Source organism: Pelophylax lessonae, assembly GCF_965119305.1.
Source record: "Pelophylax lessonae genome assembly, chromosome: 11".
In the NCBI taxonomy this organism is placed as follows: domain Eukaryota; kingdom Metazoa; phylum Chordata; class Amphibia; order Anura; family Ranidae; genus Pelophylax; species Pelophylax lessonae.
The window spans coordinates 27,697,466-27,718,712 of record NC_138778.1 but is presented as its reverse complement, the minus strand read 5'-3'; the positions used below and the strand labels follow the sequence as shown (position 1 = coordinate 27,718,712).

Sequence of the window (21,247 nt, the reverse complement as noted above, 5' to 3'; positions counted from 1 at the left end):
TGACAACATACTGAATTCATTCATATCCGCTCACTATAATGCTAAAATGACTCTGAAATTCAAGCTGTAGCTGGGTGTAGTAAGATGTCCGCATTGGGTCCTGCCTCCACTTGGTCTCCTCAAACATGGCCGCCACCCCCTGTAATTGGAGACACTTTCTGAAGAAGGTGTGTCTAACATCATTTCCCGTCGCCTGGTGTTCTGGAAATGATTGTGCATCTCGCAGGTACGTCATCAGTCGGCGCGGTGAGTCAGGCAGTGCGGGCGGATGTTGCGAGTGGAGGGGAGCGGAAGTGGCCCAATCCTTCCAGGCTGCAGAGGGGCCCGGTGAGTAACGGGGACACGTCTGTCCTGGGGGAGGGGATGTGTGTGCGGGTCAGGGGGGACCGGGCTGGTCACGTGTTCCTATTTTGGGGGCCAGGAAAGGACATCTCACCCCCCCCCCCCCACTAGTCACATGTCACTGCCTGCCAGGCACATGCATTGCTCTGCTGGGTCCCCCCCTCATGTCTGGCCTGGGGTTGGGTTATTGCTATAAAATAAACAACAACCCCCCCCCAACACTGACTGTGCTGACATGGTGAGGAGAGATGGGGGACACTCTGAATGTTTACATATTCTGCCATATGAGAAACCTGGGGGGGGGGGCATGATTGAGCTCCTCCTGGCTCCTGATGCTCTGTGTCACCTGTAGGAGGCGCTCTGACTCCTCTCTGCCATGGTGTGCCCCCAGGAGGCAGTGACAGCCGGCTATAACCTTCAATGAAATGTCCCCCCCTAAGATTTGTCTGTAAAGGGGACACTAATTCTGGTGACCCCCCCTTCATTTGGAGGGATTTCCTTTCACTTCCTGTTTTGGTTGGGAAACAGGAAGTGAAAAGAAATCTCCCCAATGGGACACAGATGGCAAAAAAAAAAAAAAAAAAAAATCAGGCGGGGTTCTAACCCTCCCATACTCTGCCCAAAGTTAAAATAAAAACTTTTTTTTTTTTTGCTTTTAGTTTCTAGTACTTTATCCGCTTGCCGACCCCCACAGTAATTCTACTGTGACGGGGTGTCTATGCCTGCTCGGGGTCAGGAGCGCGCCCCTCCCGTGACCACCATGTTCATCAGACGGGATACCAATGTAAACACCACGTCATGAAAGGGTTAACCATTCATGAACAGTTTGCTTACTGTTCTGATCTGTGATTGGCCCAAAGCAAACACATGGTACCTGGCTACCTGTACCATGTAATCAGTTTAGCCAATCGCAGATCACAACCTAAAGCAAGCTGTCAATGAATGGTTAACCCGCTTGTGACACCTAAATCTATTGATTATATGGTGATATCAAATCCTTAATCCCCCCCCTCCCCCATAGTAGTACTATGGTGACACTGAGCTGCTCTGGTGACAGTATATGAAAAAAAAAAATATATATATATATTTTTTTTTACATATTGGCTTCCTGTACCATGTGATCAGTTTAGCCAATCACAGATCACAAACTAAAGCAAGCTGTCAATTAATGGTTAACCAGCTTGTGACACCTAAAACTATTGATTATATGGTAATCTAAAATCATTAATCCCCCCCATAGTAGTACTATGGTGACACTGAGCTGCTCTGATGACAGCATGTGAAAAAAAGAAATAAAATATATATATTACTATTATAATAAAAATATAATAATAATATTACTATTATTAATAAATATATATATATATAACATTTTTTTTTTTTTTTTTTTTTACATACTGGCTACCTGTACCATGTGATCAGTTTAGCCATTCACAGATCACAACCTAAAGCAAGCTGTCAATTAATGGTTAACCCGCTTGTGACACCTAAAACTATTAATTATACGGTAATCTAAAATCCTTAATCCCCCCTCCCCCATAGTAGTACTATGGTGACACTGAGCTGCTCTGATGACAGCATGTGAAAAAAAGAAATAAAATATATATATTACTCTAATAATAATATTATAATAATAATATTACTATTATTAATAAATATATATATATATATATATATATATATATATATATATATATATAAATTATTATTATATAATATATGTATATATATATATATATATATATATATATATATATATATATATATATATATATATATATATATATATATATTATTTTTTTTTACATATTGGCTACCTGTACCATGTGATCAGTTTAGCCAATCACAAACTAAAGCAAACTGTTCTGCATGGATGACCCCATTGTGACCCCTTAATCTGTTCCTCATACAGTGATCTTCACTATATAAGCAATAACATTGTAAAAAAAAAAAAAAAAAAAAAACTGATCTTCCCCTAGAGTAGTACAGTGTGGCTGCTCTGATGACAAGATGTGAAAAAAAAAAAAAAAATAATAATAATATTTTATATACTGGCTACCTATACCATGTAATTCGTTTATCCAATCATAGATCTCAAGAAATCTCTGTTCCCCCCCCAGAGTAGTATAGTGTTACTATGGTAACACTGAGCTGCTCCGATGACAGGATGTTTAAAAAAAAATATTAAAAAAATGTTAAAAAAAGAAAAAAAAAAATTTAAAAAGAAAATGTACATTTTTTACATACTGGCTACCTGTAGCTTGTAATTTGTTTAGCCAATCACAGATCACAATCTAAAGGCCCGTACACACGTGCAGATTGTCGGCCGAAAAGATTCGACCGACGACAGATCGGCCGATTTTCGGCTTGTTAGTATGATGCTTCCGACAGCCGACAGCGCACTTTCGGCCGAACAGAATCTGTCCTGCAAGCATTAAAATTTTTGTATGCCGACACCAGAACGGCCGATTGTTCGCCAGTCAGTACAGAATTCGGCCGACAGACAGCAGATTTGCAAGACTGGGCATGCTCAGAAAAGAAAAAAGACAAGGAAAGTTAACCATCACATGACATCACTTCTGCAGTCGGCTGTAGTCGGCGGACAAAATTCGTGTGCAGTCTTTTGCAGTTTTCAACCGACACGACAGCCCTGGACAAAAGACGGCCGATCGTTCGGCCGACGATCGGTACGTGTGTACGAGGCATAAAGAAAGCTGTTCATGAGTGCGTAACCCAGCTAAATCTATTGCTTGTATAGTGATTTTCACTGTATAAGCAATAACAGTATAAAAAAAATCCCTGATAACACCCCACAGTGCTACTATAGCTACAGGATGTGAAAAAAAAAAAAAACATAGTAAAAAAGAAAGAAATATGTTAAGAAAAGAAAAATTATTAAAAAGCTTGAATACCTATTGTTGAATTACATACTGGCTACCTGTACCATGTCATTAGTTTAGCCAATCACAACCTAAAGCAAGCTGTTCATGAATGAATGAATTTAAAAAAAAAAGGAAAGAAAAGAAATGTTAAAAAAAATGAAATAAACAAAAACATATGATATCGTTTTTTTCTTTTTTCCATACTATCATACTTACTGTCTCCAGTCAGTATCTCTGATCACCGCCACACCAGTCATATAATAAGGCTGTACTGCACTGGTGACAGTATGTAAAAAAAAAAAAAAAAAAAAAACATAATCTATAACCCAATTTTTTTTATAAAATGAAAGATGATGTTGCGCCGAGTAAATAGATAACTAACATTAGGGATCGACCAATATGTTTTTTTTTTTTTTCTTTTCAGGGCCGATACCGATTTTCTCGCCAACCTTTAGGGCGATAGTCGATATCAGGTGCTGATATTCTGCACATTTCAAGTTTTTTTATTTTTACACTGTCCTTTTAAAAAAATTTTTTTGATAACTTTTATTGCTGTCACACGGAATATAAACATTTCTTGTGACAGTAATAGGCAGTGACAGGTACTCTTTATGGAGGGATCTAAAAGACCCCAAATCCCTCCTTCGCACTTAAAAGCATTCAAAACGCCAAAATTGGCTGTTTTGAATGATGTAATTTTTTTTTTTTTTTTTTAAGGCTCCAGTACCCGGAAGTGATGTTATGACATTGCTTCTGGGTTTCTACATCAGAGACCTGATCAGAGCCGAATGCGGCTTTGTTCGGATCTTCGGCCAGCCGGCGGAAGTCCCGGCTGGTCGCTCGGGTCTCCCAGTGGGACGGGAGACCCAGGCGAGCCGCGGGAGGGGGGAGGGACGTCCCCTCCCACTCCTTGTAATGACAATCCAGCGGCTGCTAAGCTGCATCAGTTGTCCTTACAAGAAAGCCAACCTTCGGGTCTGAAGAAGGGTACCGGGGGGATGCCTCTAGCTGCAGGTACTTCGGTACAACCCCCTGAAGAAATATCGGTCATATCGGCAAGTTTGTGGCCGATACCAATACTTTAAAAAAAAGTGAATATCAGCCCCACGATAATCGATATCAGCCCCACCGATAATCGATCAATCCCTACCTAGCATGCTATGCTTTACCACTTGCCGACTGCCTACCTGGGAATTTATATCATTAATTTAATAATAATTATTTTATATCATTTAAATTTAATGATATTTTATATCATTAATTTGATTTAATAATAATTAATTTATATCATTAATTTTATAATACTGGGGTTATGGCTGCAGCTAGATGCCATTACCTTGGTACCTTCTTTCCCCCAGGCAGCCATCTTTCCAATAAAAGTGATGCCCCACGAGATCACTTTTAGAAGCGGCGGGAGAGGTACCCCCCCCCCCCCCCAAATTAGTAATCTATGAACCTGGGAACCATCTGGCTTTGGCAGTGTTTTTTCATAGAGATGAGTGATGGCAAGACGGTCATCTCTATACCCTTGGAGGACTGGAACGACGTCAACGTCACTTCTGGTTCTCAGGCCATGTCAACATGATTTTTTTTTTTTTTTTTCTTAAAGCAAAAGATAACTTTTTTTTTTTTTTTTTTTGATTTTTAGGGTAGAGAGACCCCAGATTTCTTCATAAAGTTGACCTATCATGCTGTATTGAATGAGTGCGTGCAGTTTTACCTACTTTAAGACCAGGCTTTTTTCTGACATTTGTTGTTTACAAGAAAAAAATCTGTAATTTTTGCTAGAAAGTCACTTAGAACCCCCAAACATTTTATATAATATATATATATATATAAGCAGAGACCCTAGGGAATAAAATGGCGGTCATTGCAATATTTTTTGTCACACTGTATTTGTGCAACGACTTATTTATGCGTTTGCTTCTACGTGTGAGCTCAGAGGGATGGGGAGCTTTAAATTCTTTTTTCTTATTTATTTTAATTTTTTTTTTTTTTACACTGTCGGGTCCTATTTATTGAGAGATCTGGCGTTAAAATAACCCCAAATCTCTCATTTACCTTTGAAAGCAAAAGAAAAAATCCCTTTAAGCCCGAGAGGCAGAAGTACCATCAGACGTCGCTCTAGTCCTCCAAGGGCATAGAGCCGAGTTGGGGCTATCTTGTCCTCCTTCAGCTTCCTGCCCAGGCATCAGAGGGATTGGCTCCAGGCCTACCAATGGCTCCAGTAAGCTCGGCGATGACCGGGAGGGGGGCACTTCTCCCGCTGTCTATAAAAATTGCGTGCACCTCATTCAAAGTCCCATCTGGGCACTCCTTTTTTTTTTTTGCAATGGAATTAGGGATGGAGGTGCACACAATTGTTAGTGTCAGACCATCCCCCCCTTGCTGTCTATGAAAGTGATCTTGTGGTGCATCCGCCGCTGGGACCACTTTTATCTGAAAGCCAGCCGCCTTACTGAAAAAAAGATACCAAGGTAATTAACGTCAAAATCATAATGTAGATTTGCAGTTAGCCAGTCTGTAAGTGATGAAGTGTGGTGTATGTGACATAAATGGGTACAGTAATGCTGAACATTCCGCTCACCATTTCCATCTTTCTTTATTAGTAAGCAAACATGCCGATTGTAGAGAAACTGAAGGATGCCCTAAAGCCTGGCCGGAAGGACTCAGAAGATGTGGAACTGGGAAAGCTGCTCACATCCTCTGCCAAGAAGATCCTTCTGCAGAAAATCGAATTTGAGCCGGCCACCAAGAGCTTCCACTACCAACTGGAGACCTTGAAGAGCAAATATGTCCTGCTGTCTCCAGCGCTGCAACCCTCCACCCCACACAAGAGTATAGAAGGGAACCACAGGCAGGGTATGTGCTCAGATTTTGTTGGGTGTCATTTTAGGTTATATGGGCTGTTTGGGTAAATTGTAATGATGCCCATACACATGATTCAAGCCTGCGCTGTGTACCTTCAACTGCAAATATTACCAAGCAGTTGAAGGCAGCTTACAACTATCTTTTCTTAAAGTGATTGTAAACCCTCACATATGCCCAGTGAAGTTACTGTCCTTGGATGATACCCTGGAGATGAAACATATACTCCTAGATAAGTTGTACCTGTTGATCTGCAGTCCTCTCTTCTCTACATCTGTTTAAAGTCCACACTTCGAGGTTTTGATAGCAGGGGGGACCTGAAGTTTCACTTTGCATAGCTCAGTGAGAACACTGAGAGCTGACTGTAGGAAAGGGACCCCCAGGGGAGGACTGGGGCAGAGGGGCATTTGCCCCCTGGGGCCGCTCTGATGCCCCGTAAAAAAGGCTGCACTGATTCTGCCACAGACATGCCTAAAGGATTCCCGGTGAAGAGAAGTAAAAGTCACTACCGCTGACCTACTGAGTGAGTGCGGGTTGAAGATAAGGACAAGGCACAGGCCCCCCCAGCATGGATGGTGTAACTGTAAACTGTGTCTGAGCAAAGGCCAGTTCCATGCCCAACTGACCTGTCCCAGCTCCCCCCAACCGACCCCTGCTGAACCCCGATTCTGCTGGTAAGTAGAGAGTATCTGGAGCAGGGCTCCAGCTTGGAATGAGGGTCAGGAGGAGGTTTGGGAGAGTGGGCAGGTGGTGAGGGAAAGTAGGAGGGGGCCGAGTCGCTGCGCCCATGGCCTCTGTTTTGTATTTGCCCCCTGGGCCGAAAGTTGCCGGTCTGTCCCTGAGGACCCCCCCAATACACACACACAGGAACAGAGCCTAGACTGTCAATCACAAGGTGTGTGCAGGAGATCCCTCCCCTGTCACCTTAGTTCTTTTGGTGTCAGGAAAACATGTCAGAAGTGACTCATGCAGATAGCAGAGGAACAAAGCAGCAGACAGAAATGGCACTTATTGCTCTGGATAGAGACAAGTACACACTGTAGAGGGATATGCTTTGCTCATATTTCATGTCTGAGATTTACAACCACTCTATCATCTCAGCACTCTGAAATTTTTTTTACTTTTGGTGCCGGTTACTTAGATTCATGTGATTGTCTTTGCACAGAAAAGCTGGAAGAAAGGGGTTGGCATCGCCTGAAAATTGCTGTGTGTATTGGCAGCTGATGGGGGCAGTGCGGCTAATGGATAACAGCTGAAATCAGCATTGTTCTATGTTTTACATTGGTTTCTGTGGAAGTATGTATACATTGAGTTCTCAGATGGATTAATAACCCCTAAATTCAGTGAAGGTGTGATCCAGGAATATGCAAACTGTGGCCCTCCAGCTGTTACAAAACTACAAGTGCCATGCTTGTGGCTGTCAGTCTTGCTATGCCTCATGGGACTTGTAGTTCTGCAACATCTGGAGGGCCACAGTTTGATTATCCCTGGTGTAATCTATCAGTTTTGTTAGTGTTCTGGCTGGACGATCCTACTTGCTTCCTGTTTTAGTTGTTACTAGGACAGAAAGTGAATACTCCTGTACAGGGAATTGGCTAAAATCACCGTACACTTAAAGAGAAAGTATTGATTCATGAAATAATAAACATTCATACTCAACTCTATAATGCAGCGTCGGTGTGATGTTGCAGCTGCCCTTTGTCCCTTCCAGAGCCTGGAGGGGCTGTGCTCCACCAACTGATAGCGGCCAATAGCATGCTATAAGCTGACTCTGGGTCACAGGAGTACAAAAGGAATTGTACTCCTGTGACCCCTAAGAGAAGTACAGCCAAAAAAACTTTGGCAAACACTTCTTGTTTAAAGAGGTTGTAAACCTTCTAAAAAAATAAGATCCTAAAAGACAAAGCATTGCATACTAGTTCATTATGAAATACCTTAGAACAGGGATCCTCAAACTATGGCCCTCCAGCTGTTGCAGAACTACACATCCCATGAGGCATTGTAAAACTCTGACATTCACAGACATGACTAGGCATGATGGGAATTGTAGTTCCTGAACAACTGGAGGGCCATAGTTTGAAGACCCCTGCCTTAGAACAAAGCCCTTCCAGCGGCGCCCGCTTACCGATAATACTGCGGTCTACTGGCTGCATGTAAAGTAAATATCTCCTAAATGGTGCATGTTTAGGAGATTTTTACAGTACCTATCGGTAAGCCTTACCATTGGTTTACCTATAGGTAAAAGTTACACAGGGAAGTTTACTTCCTCTTTAAGTGTATGTTTGAGCAATAAAAAAAAAAAAAAAAAAAAACAAGCAGTATATATGTCCGTGTTTTTCCACTTTTAGGATGAAATTTATAAAAAAAAAAATCTTCTCTAGCTTTAGCGGCCTAGAATGTTCCACAATGTGTAGGCAGCTGGAGCCTGTAGAAAACCGTGCAGTGATGCCCCGTCCTCTTCCTTTCGGATGAATCTCTGGCTGTAAAGTGATGCCCTATCCTCTTCCTTTCGGATGAATCTCCGGCTGTGCAGTGATGCCATGCCCTCTTCCTTTCGGATGAATCTCCGGCTGTGCAGTGATGCCCTATCCTCTTCCTTTCGGATGAATCTTCAGCTGTGCAGTGATGCCCTATCCTCTTCCTTTCGGATGAACCTCCGTCTGTGCAGTGATGCCCTATCCTCTTCCTTTTGGATGAATATCCGGCTGTGCAGTGATGCCACATCCACTTCCTTTCGAATGAATCTCCGGCTGTGCAATATTGCCACATCCTCTTCCTTTCGGATGAATCTCTGGTTGCGCAGTCATGCGGCGTCCTCTTCCTTCCGGATGAATCTCTGACTTTAAAATAATGCCCTGTCCTTTTCCTTTTGAATGAATCTCTGTGCAGTGATGCCCCATTATCTTTCTTTTGGGTAAATCTTCAGCTTTGCAGGGATGCCCCATCTACTTTCTTTTGGATGAATCCCTGGCTTTGCAGCACTGCCCTGTCCTCTTCATTTTGGATGAATCTCCCACTGTGCAGTGATGTCCTGTCCTTTTCCTTTCAAATGAATCTCCAGCTCTGAAGTGATGCCCGCCCTCTTCCTTTTGGAAGAACCTCTGGTGCTGCAGGATCCAACAGCTCCGAGTCTTCTTTGAAGCTGCAGTAAATAAGGTCCTGACGAGGATCCACTCCCTCATCTTCCTCATTTTGGGAATTGTTTCATAATCAATCAATCTAAGAAATGCCCTCAATGGAAGAGGAGGGCGCTTGTTTACTGCAGCTTTACAGAAGACTCAGAACTATTAGCTCCTGCAGAGCCAGAAGTTCATCCAAAAGGAAGAGGATGGGGCATCTCTGCCCAGGAAGTTTTTTTAACCACCTCCCACCCGGGCCATAGTACATATACGGCCGGGTGGGAGTCTCGTCCTTCTGAATGGACGTTCCGGAACGTCCTTCAGAAGGAGAGAGATCGCGCCGCCGCGGGCACGCGCAGCGGCGCGATCTCGATGTGCCTGTGTCCCTAGGACACAGAGCAACAAGCCTCGGCAGGAGGGCCCTGTGATTGGCCCTCCTGATCACATGACGGCTGTGACCAATCACAGCCGTCATGTAATGTCAATACAGCCGTTGTAACGGCTTCGATCTCTTCTACTCCTGACAGATCCTGTCAGTGAGGAGAAGAGAAGAGGATCAATTCTGCAGCTGGGGTGATCAGTGAGTATTTCTAATTACTCACTGATCACAGGGGGGGTCTGTGCTGGTAATCAGATGATTGATTACCAGTGCAGCCCTGGGGGGAGGGGATGCCACTAGAGCCACCAGGGATGCCCACCCATGACCACCAGGGATGCCCACCATGGCCACCAGGGATGGCAAACAGGGCTCAGAGAGCCTGCCAGTGGTGCCCCCCTATCAGTGCTGCCCACCAATACCATCTATCAGTGCTGCCCACCAGTGCCCGTTATTGCCATCTATCAGTGCCGCCCACCAGTGCCCATTATTGCCCACCAGTGCTGCCTATCAGTGCCCATCAGTGCCGCCCATCAGTGCCGCCTATCAGTGCTGCCGATCAGTGCCCATCAGCGCTGCCTATCAGTGCCCACCAATGCTGCATATCAGTGCCACATATCAGTGCCCATCAGTGCTGCATATCAGTGCTAGCTATCAGTGCCCATCAGTGCTGCATATCAGTGCCACCCCATCAGTGCCACCCCATCAGTGCCACCCCATCAGTGTCTCCTCATCAGTGCCTGTCAGTGCGGCGTCATCAGTGCTCATCAGTGCAGGAAAAAACGTATTTATTTACAAAATTTTATAACCTAAACAAAAAACTTTTTTTTTTTTTTCAAACTTTTCGGCCTTTTTTTATTTGTGCACCAAAAAAGAAAAAACCTGGCAGTGATCAAATACCACCAAAAGAAAGCTCTATTTGTGGGGAAAAAATGACATAAATTTGGTTTAGGTACAGTGTTGCATGACCGCGCAATTGTCATTCAAAATGCAACAGCGCTAAAAGCTGAAAATTGGTCTGGGAAGGAAGGGGGTTTATGTGCCCTGTATTGAGGTGGTTAAAGGATCCAGCTGCCTGTATGATGTGGCACATCCTTCATAACAGGTAAGTTGGCTCACTAAAGCTATAGAGATGTGTTTTTTTTTTTTAATCTTATCCTGCAGGTACAGAAAAATATCCTTTGGTCATCATCTTCAGCTGCTAGTTTTTCTGGTGTCAGCTCTGCCCAGTTTTCTATTGCAAAACTTCAGAATCCCACCTTGTCTCCACAACATAGAATCATGGCTACCCCCCATGTTTCTCCCACTAATGTTTTCCTTAATTTCAGGATTAGGATAATGAAGACTGTGAAAAAGAGTGAAGTATTTGGTTCCCATCCTTGCAGCGGAGGGTTGGTGGTTTCTCCAAAGTATAATGGAAATGTATTTTCTTCTCTCCACAGGCAATGACCTCGCATCTGGGGGATCAGATGGCATACCTCTTCCTCAGAAGATGCTTTTCCCAATGGAGAAATTGTCTATGAAGTGGGAGCGAGTTTCTAGAGTGGGGGCAGGCCTGCAGAATCTGGGGAACACTTGCTTTCTCAACTCCACAGTACAGTGTCTGACCTACACCCCTCCTCTCGCCAACTACTTGCTGTCTAAGGAGCACAGCCGCAACTGTGAGTACCACACACTACGGGCGCTATATGTAAAAGGGGCAGTAAATATAAATCAGACCTTAAATTTGTGTTAGAGATTGTAAGGAAAATCTGAACATCCAGGACAAAATGAAAGGTTCTTTTGAAAGACCCCCTACCCAGTAATGCTGTTGTTTTAATGTGCCCCCCCCAAAGCTCTGTTCATCTGTTGGATCACCGGGTCTATTGCCTGTGCAAGCCTTCTCTCCTTTTCCATATAATAGTGTTTTTGGGCCTGAGCACTGCATCCTGGGAGGAAGGGTGGAAAGTCACATGCTCTATTCTCAGAAGCAGGGGTCTCCAAACTTCCTAAACAAAAGGCCAGTTTCCTGCCTTCCAGACTTTAGGAGGGCCGGACTGTGGCTACTTGTAAAAGAAAATGCCCCAGCATTGATGGGAGTCTATAATGTCTCAGGCTTGGTTATCAGTGGGATTTAAAAAATGTGATTAGTAGGAGGGGAAATAATGTCCCATCTTAGTAGGAGGAACAGTGCACCATTGTTGGTGTCAGTGGGAGGAGTAGTGCCCCACCACTGGTGTCAGTGGAAGAAAAAAGTGCCCCATCATTGGTCACAGTTGGCGGAATAGTGCCCCATGCTTGAAAATGTGTGTGTTTTTTTTTTTTCTTACTAGCCTGTAATGTATTGCACTAGAGATCAGTAGTCTGCGGGTGCAATGCCAGGTTCCTGCAGAACGTCACTGTATTGCCGATTGCCCGGGCACACAGTTACAGAATTGCATGAAGATCAATGAGCTAATAGATTCCCTCACCAGTGCCCTCGTAGTTCATTGCGAACTACAAGCTGTCAGTTGCAATGGCTGACGTTAGTTGTGGTTCATTTATTCACAGAACTCTATGAATAAATAACACAAATGTGTGGGTGGAGCCCCTGTTTTTGAATTGTGACAGTGGGTGCAGGGAAAGGATCCCCTGCCCACTGTCACAATGGGGATTGAGTCAGGGTGCGGCAGGTAACCTGTTACACCCTGAGTATGGATGTGACATGTTATTAAAGTTGAACCTATCCTTTTAAAAAAAAAAAAAAAAAAAAAAATGGTCCTATAGTCCCAGCCAAATGACTGCCTAGGCAGGAAGTAGCATAATAGGAGAACGATGTCAACAGTTCTTTGCTGATGGCAGGAAATCTCTTCTTATAACCCCTCTTTGTCCTATACAGGTCAGCAGGGCGGATTCTGTATGCTGTGCATCATGCAAAACCATCTCATCCAAGCCTTTGCAAATAGTGGAAATGCCATCAAGCCCGTCGCCTTCATCCGAGAGCTAAAGAGTAAGAGTGTTATTGCAAGAATTTGTTGGTTGTAGTGTAAAGAAACGGTGTTTATCTCTATTCACTTGATGGGTAATGTAGATCCGCTGGCTTACAGGCTGTATTCATTTGGATTGCCTGTCATGGGGTTTGTGATCCCATTGCTTGTCAGGTGATCGGAAGAAAGCCATGGTGGGAGCTAGTGAACCCCCTAAGACTGCTGGGACGCAGAGGTTTCTCATTGGGGTCCATTAATCCAGCATGTAATTTAATCCACGGCTCCCAGACAGATTTGAATTTTGAATAGAATTCCTCCTAATGCAACAATCTTTGTAAAAGCTGGTTTGCAATGTACAGTTACAACCCCACATGCCTCTCAAATTCTGATTGGACGGAGTCTCATTCTGCGGGCATCATTTCAGTTCAGATGAGGGTAACTTGTATGTAGTAAGGGATGTTCCCTTCATTGATTGAAATTGGGACTGACCTGAACAGTTGTAAATGCCCGAGCTCCAAATGAATGAAGTGCATTTCTTCACTATTGTTCCTGGTCAATGTTAAATATTTGAATGCTCCTCCTTGACTCCAAAGCTGCCCAACACAGCTATAGGGTGTTGTTGCAGTTTGAATTGGCAAAGCCAGACAAAATTGCTGCAAAGATGAGGGGCATGCCTGCTTCTAAGTACAGGCTGTGCTGTCCTACTTGGCACTAAACCATCCCCCCTCATGCCCTGAATATGAACTCATAGGGCTAGAGCAGGGCCACAGGTTGAATGCCCATGGTGTAGAAGCTCTAGCCCAGGGATCCTCAAACTATGGCCCTCCAGCTTTTCAGGAACTACAATTCCCATCATGCCTAGTCATGTCTGTGAATGTCAGAGTTTTACAATGCCTCATGGGACGTGTAGTTCCGCAACAGCTGGAGGGCCATAGTTTGAGGATCCCTGGGATAGCTTCTACACCATGGGCATTCAACCTGTGGCCCTCCAGCTGTTGTTGAACTAGAAAGTCCCATCATGCTGATGCCTTTGGTAGACATGCTTAACTGACGGCCTTGCAGTGCCTCATGGGACTTGTATTTCTGCAACAGCTGGAGGGCCACAGGTTGAGCACCCATGTCCTACACTAAAGTACATGTGACTGCTCCATCAGTGGGGAGTGTATATTGCTTCTTCAACCCTACATGGACGGTGCTATTTTCTGTTGAATATATTACTCAAACCCTGCCTAATAATATATACTTAGATGATGGTCATTTGAAGGCGAAGTATGGCCAAAGTTTGGTCATACTTCTCCTCTGGCACACAGGGCAAACAAAATGTCTCTGCATTCATTTTCTTTTCTTTTACCTTGTTTCTGTAGTGAGAAACGTCTTTTATACTTTCTGAGACATCATCACCTGGTTCGTAAAATTTTCACAGTGCCAGCTACTGGGAGGTCACTTCCTATTACTGTATGCCCCAGAACTACATCTCCCTAGAGCCCTTTATGCTTACAAAGAGGCTGGGCTCTTGTGCATTAAGACAGCAGTATTGTTTTACTGGGAAAGAAATTAATGTATGCACTTGGGGAGGGGAAAAAGAGGGGTGGGTATAGACAGAGCTCTGTAGTTTTTTATTTTTAATTTTATTTTTTGCCCAGACATATGCATTCAGTTTATGAATTAAATGCAGGTTAACATGTTGTTATAGGTGTTTATTTTATTTTAATGTAGAAATTGCTCGTCACTTTCGATTTGGGAGCCAAGAAGATGCTCATGAGTTCCTTCGTTATACCATTGATGCCATGCAGAAGGCCTGTCTGAATGGATATGCCAAGTAAGAGACCAGCAGCCCTTTTGTAAGCATGTGCCTTGTGTAAGTTTGACAGCATTGTACAGAGCTTAAAGGAGAAATATAGCCAAAGCTTTTCGGCTGTACTTGCAAATGGTAAGTATTAGTGTTGCGCTACCTCAGCTGGCTGGTTCAATGTGGGACATTTAGCCCCGGTTCACACTTATGCGATGCGGGAAGGCTGCGAATCCGCAGCCTGTTCCCGCATCGCAAACGCACCCCTGGCAGTTCACACTGCCATATGCGATACGCTGGGGGTGTCAATGTAATCTTAACGACACCCCCAGTTTGATCGCATATCGCAGTGCGATCTTGCAGTTCGCACAGGATCGGATCGCACAAGTGTGAACCGCTGTGCGATCCGATCCTGATGCGGCTGCAAAAAAGGGTTCTGTGTGTGTTTGCTGCGGATGCGGTGCGAATTTAGCCATACAAAGTGTATGGCTAAACTCGCACCGCACAGCCGATCGCATGTAATGAAGGAGCAGTGCGCTCCGACATTACATGCGAACGCCGCAGCCGCACAAATGTGAACCGGCTCTCAAGCTATAAAGTGCTATAAGTGCAAAATGTCCTAAAAAAAAAGAAAAGTGTCAAGTGCTCTATCGGAATACTGAAAGAAGGATCAATGCATATATACAATGTCATAACATAATATAATTCATCATCAAATTAACATAAAGTGCAATTTGTGTGAACCATCCATAAAGTGCACTGTGCAAAAAAACTCCAACAAATATGCTTGTGCAGAACCAATTATTAAAATCAAGCAAGTGGAAGATAAATTCCTTATTAACATATAGGTATATCCATTCACATATATAAAGTGCAACGTGCAAAAGTAAAGTTTCGGCTTCCATGGATCACGGGAGTGCAGTTCGTTCTGGACTGAAGCCCACTGCCAGCTGACGTCACAAAGCTGGTCCAGGCTCTGAAATGATCCCGACCATGTTGTCCAGATCCACCAAGATCCCTGGACCGGCACCTGGCTCAGCCTATCCGCGCTCAGCCAAGAGTCTGAGCCAGCACCTACCGCCCCTCCCCCAGCCCAGTGCTCCAGTGAGTGCTGGAGGGGAGAGCAGAAAGCCGTTGACTGACAGTCATGGCTCTTTGCTCAGAGCAGAGGGGGAGAACTGAGTGATCAGCGCTGTTTGATCTTTCAGGTCTCACTACAGAGCTGGCAGGGTACAGATGCAGCATCGGGTCGATGCTGCATCCACCTTGGTGAGTATAATGTTTTTTTTTTTTGCAGCTGTCTGCTTGTAGTTCTAAACGAATTAGCAGGGCGCTGTTAAGCACTCTGGTAGTTCATAGTACAAGCAGACAGCTTCATATTTTATATTGCTGTCTGTGCCCCCGTTAGTGAGATTCACCCTCTCGATTTGTCTGATTTACCATTATCATAGAAAGTGAAAGTAAAAGAAAACTCCAAATTTTGGGTTGTCCCGAGAAAAGTAATAGAGGGAAAATCTTCCAATGGGGACACTAGTTCTGGTAACCTGGGGGTCCCCAACGAATTTCCTTAATTTGCAGGGATTTCCTCTCGCTTCCTGCTTGGCTATGGGACAGGAAGTGAAGGGAAATCTCCGAAATGGGAGACAGATGGAGAAAAAAAATCTGACAGGGTTATAAATCTCCCTTGCTTTATCCAAAATGGGGGAAAAAAAAGTTTTGCCTATAGTTCTACTGTTAATTTTTCTTTTAAAGAGTAGATGTAGTATTTTTTAAATGAAGTGTATTTTATAAAAAATGATTGTAAAATATTTACCTCCTCTCAGGTTGGATCGACAAAGTCAAGCTACAACTTTAGTGCATCAGATATTTGGGGGTTACTTGCGTTCTCGAGGTAAGAGACTTATGAAGGTGTTAAATGATGTGATGCTTACAAAGGTCATTTTAGGGGGCCCTCTATAAAAGTGAAATTTCACTGTGAGCTTCCAATATGTACAAGTCAACTATTAGCTTCTTATATCCCTCAATAACCCTTACAATAGAATCTCCCTGCCTTATGTCCTGTCTCTGTACCTGCCCGCGTTTTCTGCTGTCATAACATGGGAGCTCCTATTCCCTGTTGTTTCCTCCTCCACGTAAGTTAGACAAATAAGACGAACAGCAGTGCACAGTCGGAGTGTAGTATTTTAACAGATTTATTATAGTGAAAAGACAAATGGTAACTCACACTGTGACAGTTAAAATCAGGCTCATCACATAGGAAGGGCTTCTGATGGACAGTCTCACAACAACAGGGAACCTCAGACCAATAGGTGTACTGGGTGGATGGGTACACCTGCAGGACCTAGAGAACACACAGGGGGGCACCAAACTAAGTTCAGCATTAAAGCGCTGTTCCACTTTCCCCCTCCAAAAGTTTAAAGTCAGCACAGCTAAACATACTGTAGCTGCTGTCTTTAATATTAGGACACTTACCTGTCCTGGAGTCCAGCGATGTCGGCACCGCAGCCGATGTTTCCATCGACTGTCGGGTGCTGCTGCTGCCATTGGCGGTAAGGGAACCTGGCAGAGAAGCCTTGTGGCTTCACAGGCAGGTCCCTACTATGATAAACAAGCAAAAAATTGGGGGAGCAAACCCTGAACATGTATTTCTAAAGCCAGTGCAGCTATGGACCAAGCAACATGTATATTAAAAAAGAATAGTGCACACATGCAAAAGAAATTACTATCAAATATGAAGACAATCCATAAATAAAAATGGGGATTTGGTACCACCATATGGCCATATAGTGCTCAAGCCCACCACTGCGTCAAAGTACCCCATTATCAGTGGGTCCTACACTATCCATAAAAAAGGGGTGAATCCAGCCTCTCTAACCCTTGGAGACAACACTCCTTGCTTGGTCCCTGCTATGCATGCGCGAAGCGCGCTATGCATTCAGATTGGCTCAGTGATGGGGGAAGGAGGGGGCCACACTTCCGAAGGACAGCGCCGCGGCGCCGTCTCCCAGGAGTGGGGAAGGGTACCTGTCAAAAACAGGTACCTGTTCCCCCCCCCCCTCCCCCCTGAAAGGTGCCAAATGTGGCAGCGGAGTGGGGGAGAAAGCAAATGAGTGGAAGTTCCACTTTTCGGTGGAACTCCGCTTTAATAGTACTGAGAAATACTTGTAGAGAGAGCTTTTTTTTTTTTTAATGAAATCTGTAAAGCAGTTGGCTCATGCATCTGGTATGGGGAGCCTCTTCCTATAGCTTGCAGCCTGGACAGTCCAGATGTCAGGCTGGATGACAGCTTAGAATGAGCTTAAAAATGAGGCTTGGGTGACCTTGAAATGCATTGCTCCACCCCCCGACATCCAGATGACATCACTTCCGGTCTGCTCTGCATCCCACAGGAACCTCTCCGCCATCTTGTTTTCCACTTCCTCATCTGAATTATTACTGGAACCAATTCCCTATATGACTTTCTCTGTAGCAGCTGAAATCTGACCTCTCCTCCTGTTGGCTTTCAGCTGCTGCAGAGAGAGAGCCATACAAAGGATCGGTTACAGTAATGGACCCCCCCCCCCCACACTGATCACCTTCCCTGGGCACCATACATTTCTCCCTGCTGCCCAAGCCCCCCTGTGTGCCCTCCCCACTACCCCCGCAGTGCTGCCGGCTTCCCTCCTCTCCTTCCTGCTGGCAGCTGCAAGAACGCAAAAGGATCCTTTAAGATTGAGAATGGGGGAAGGTTCTGGTAAATATGTTATGTCATATGTTTTACCAGCCCCTTCTTTTTCTGACCAAACATGAGGGATCAGTGCTGTTTATTCACTGTGTTCATTCATAGCTGAAGCATTGGCTGTATGGGGCCCCGTATCAGGTTTTCTGTATGGGGCCCCGTGGTTTCTAACAGAAGCCCCGGCAATGTGTGCAGACACATATGTGAAAGTGCTTATCCTGCAGTTAAAGATACTTTTAGGATTATAAATAGTAAGAAGAAGGCCAGTGCTCTAAATCATGGGTGTCCAACCTGCGGCCCTACAGCTGTTGAGGAACTTTAAGTCCCATGAGGCATTGCAAGGCTGACAGTTGCAAACATGACTCCCAATGGCAGAGGCATGATGGGGCTTGTAGTTCTGCAACAGCTGGAGGGCCGCAGGTTGGGCATTCATGCTCTAAATTGACCAGCTTCTAGCAAAAATCATAACAACCATTAGGAATTTGCTGTCATTATAAGACAATATTGAAATTTAAACTAGTAAAGGGAATCCGCATTAAGACAAAATGTATCTGCTGTCTTCTAGTGAAATGCTCCGTCTGTAAGAGCGTGTCCGACACATTTGATCCATATCTGGACATCGCACTGGAGATACGGGTGAGGTTTTTATTGACCGATTAATAATTATTTCAATGTAGAGTTCTTAAATTATATATATATATATATATATATATATATATATATATATATATATATATATATATATATATATATTAGGAGAACTAACCAACCGTGCAACATCTAGACTTCCCAAATGTCTATATGTTGCATGGTTGGTCAGTTCTCCTACTTCATGTCATGAGACTGATTACATGCCTTAGACCAGGAATTCCCAAACTACGGCCCTGCAGCTGTTGCAGAACTATACATCCCATGAGGCATTGTAAAACTCTGACATTCGCATACATGACTAGGCATGATGGGAATTGTAGTTCCTGAACAACTGAAGGACCGCAGTTTGGGAATCCCTGCCTTAGACCATGAGCAGAAAATGTTAGTTTGATTGTGCCGTATACATATCGCTTTTGATATTATGTGATGTCCGTTGGATGATACATGTACTGATCTATTTATTTTTTTTTTAAATATACTTTATTAAAGTTTTCAGCACATTAACAAGTATAGTAACCATTGAGACAATACATAGTGATCATCAAAAAGGAAAACCAGTAGATCAACAGATCAACATGTCAACAAATTAGATACAGTTAACTACAGAGCAAGCCTCATGACAAAGAACAGTGTTCAAGCAAGTAGTGCTTGAGGCGATGCATGGAGGCCTGTAGCAGTGTTAGCTAACAACTTCATGTTGGGGGGGGGGGGGGGTGTATAGAGGGGAGGGGGTGGGCGGGGCGGGGAGGGGGGTGTGACTCCACCGGATAGGATCTGTAGACCAATTGATTGGGTAGCATAGACTCTTAGCTTAGGAGACATGGATGCAACTAGTGATGTTAAAAAGGCCGTTGGAGAAAATTAGCTAGGCCTGGTGTCTCCCAGAAGAAGTAGCAAGTAGGGATGTCACATAAAGGAAGATCACAAAGCAATTGGGTTATCATCTCAGTGGACTATCAAGTGATAGAGTCATGCCAAAGGCTGTTATGTGGACCTAATATGGTGTAGAATCATACTATCAAAGCGAGTAGTAGAAGTTAGCAATGCTGTAGCTCAAAGGCCCGTTGATCTGTGGCATAAGAGATAGGATTCTTGGTCATCCACTAAGATTCACATCGGATTGTGAGTGTAGGAAAGCATCCCATTTGCGGTTGAATTTAGTGTAATTGGGTGAGGAGGACAGGGATTTAAGATCAAGGGCTTCTCTGGCGTGCAGTTGGCGTAGGCCTGTGGTCACTTCAGACAGAGAGGGGGGAGTATTGTGAATCCAATTGGCCAAAATCGCCCTTCTTGTGCTGATCTATTTTTTTAATCTTTGTTAATAAATTATTGTTTTTATTCTACTATACTCTCTAATACTTTTTTCACTTATTGGCCGGCTATGTCCATCCAAATCCCTGTGGGACTCCTTTCTTTGTGTTTTTTATGCCAGTTATCTGGGGAGGTGACTGCATGCCAGCATTAGCCGTACACATCTATCTGTTTCTCTTGTTTCAAATCTGTATCTGTAGTGCATGTTCAAACCTTAATACTCCAAATAATAATCACATCGATTTTTTCACTCCAGGAGTATATAATGAGTTTGGAAATTGTAGAGAAATGCTTAAATGCATTACAATTTCCCTAAACCCATAACATTTTAGACAAATAAAATGAGTATTAGTCGACTGAAATGTACTAAATCGACTAAATACGACTAAAATAATTGCAGATGACTAAAATGGGACCAAAATTAAAATGGCATTTTAGTCAAAAGATTAGAACTAAATCAAAATTTGCTGCCAAAATTAACACTGATTTCTGGGAGATTAACAGATTTTTTTTTGTATTTGTAAATGGATAGGAAATGTGATTTTTTTTTTTTTCCCCTATTACACTTTGTTTACTATGATCAGACCAGGGATAGGTAAACTCTGACTGGTCCCTGTGAGTTGCCATAAACAATGAATCAGATTGTAAGGATCTTTTGTTTCTTGTTGCAGCAATCGGCCAACATTGTGCGTGCGTTAGAACTTTTCATCAAGTCTGATGTTCTGAGCGGAGAGAATGCCTACATGTGTGGCAAGTAAGAACCATTCAGTTACTCTTCATCTATGCTGTAAACAGAGTTCTTTGTAAATAACCTTCTGTGCTCAGTGAGTGCAGGGTGCTTAGCAGTGTGACACTGCGGTCCCAGCTTCAAGGTCCTTGCTCACTGCTGGTCACTGCCATCCATCTAAGCTTAAAAGTGAATTTCACCTTTCACAAAATAATAAATCTGCATTCTTTTTACAGTAAAAAAAAAAAAAGAAATGTGTGTTTATTAATTGTTTACTCTGCAGCCTGTAAGGCATTGCACCCATGATCAGCAGATTGCGATTGCAATGACTGGATTCTGCAGACGCTCAGTACACTGTCTCACAAACCAGGGGAAGAGCGCACAGTAAACAGTGAAAGAATTATCCATACATAAAACAAACAGAACAGTATCTGTTAAAAACATCCATTAATAATCTCTACTGATAGTATGGGGGCAACAGTCTGTTTTGATGGTTTTCCTGTGGTAGGGCAGCACTCC

At 43.6% G+C, this 21,247-nt stretch overlaps 1 protein-coding gene across 2 annotated transcripts in view; it reads left to right on the top strand.

Moving 5' to 3' along the window:
• The first annotated feature begins 203 nt into the window (after positions 1-203).
• USP36 (ubiquitin specific peptidase 36) overlaps positions 204-21,247 on the top strand; it is a 66,079-nt gene continuing 45,035 nt past the window's right edge. The window contains exons 1-8 of one of the 2 annotated variants that reach the window (XM_082272985.1): positions 204-327; positions 5,834-6,086; positions 11,030-11,248; positions 12,445-12,555; positions 14,249-14,351; positions 16,145-16,212; positions 18,605-18,675; positions 20,676-20,755. In XM_082272985.1, the coding sequence (XP_082129111.1) occupies positions 5,843-6,086; positions 11,030-11,248; positions 12,445-12,555; positions 14,249-14,351; positions 16,145-16,212; positions 18,605-18,675; positions 20,676-20,755 (896 nt within the window). In that variant the 5' untranslated portion in view covers positions 204-327; positions 5,834-5,842. Of the gene's footprint in view, positions 328-5,833; positions 6,087-11,029; positions 11,249-12,444; positions 12,556-14,248; positions 14,352-16,144; positions 16,213-18,604; positions 18,676-20,672; positions 20,756-21,247 lie in introns of both variants that reach the window. The other variant, XM_082272984.1, reaches the window with a different exon arrangement.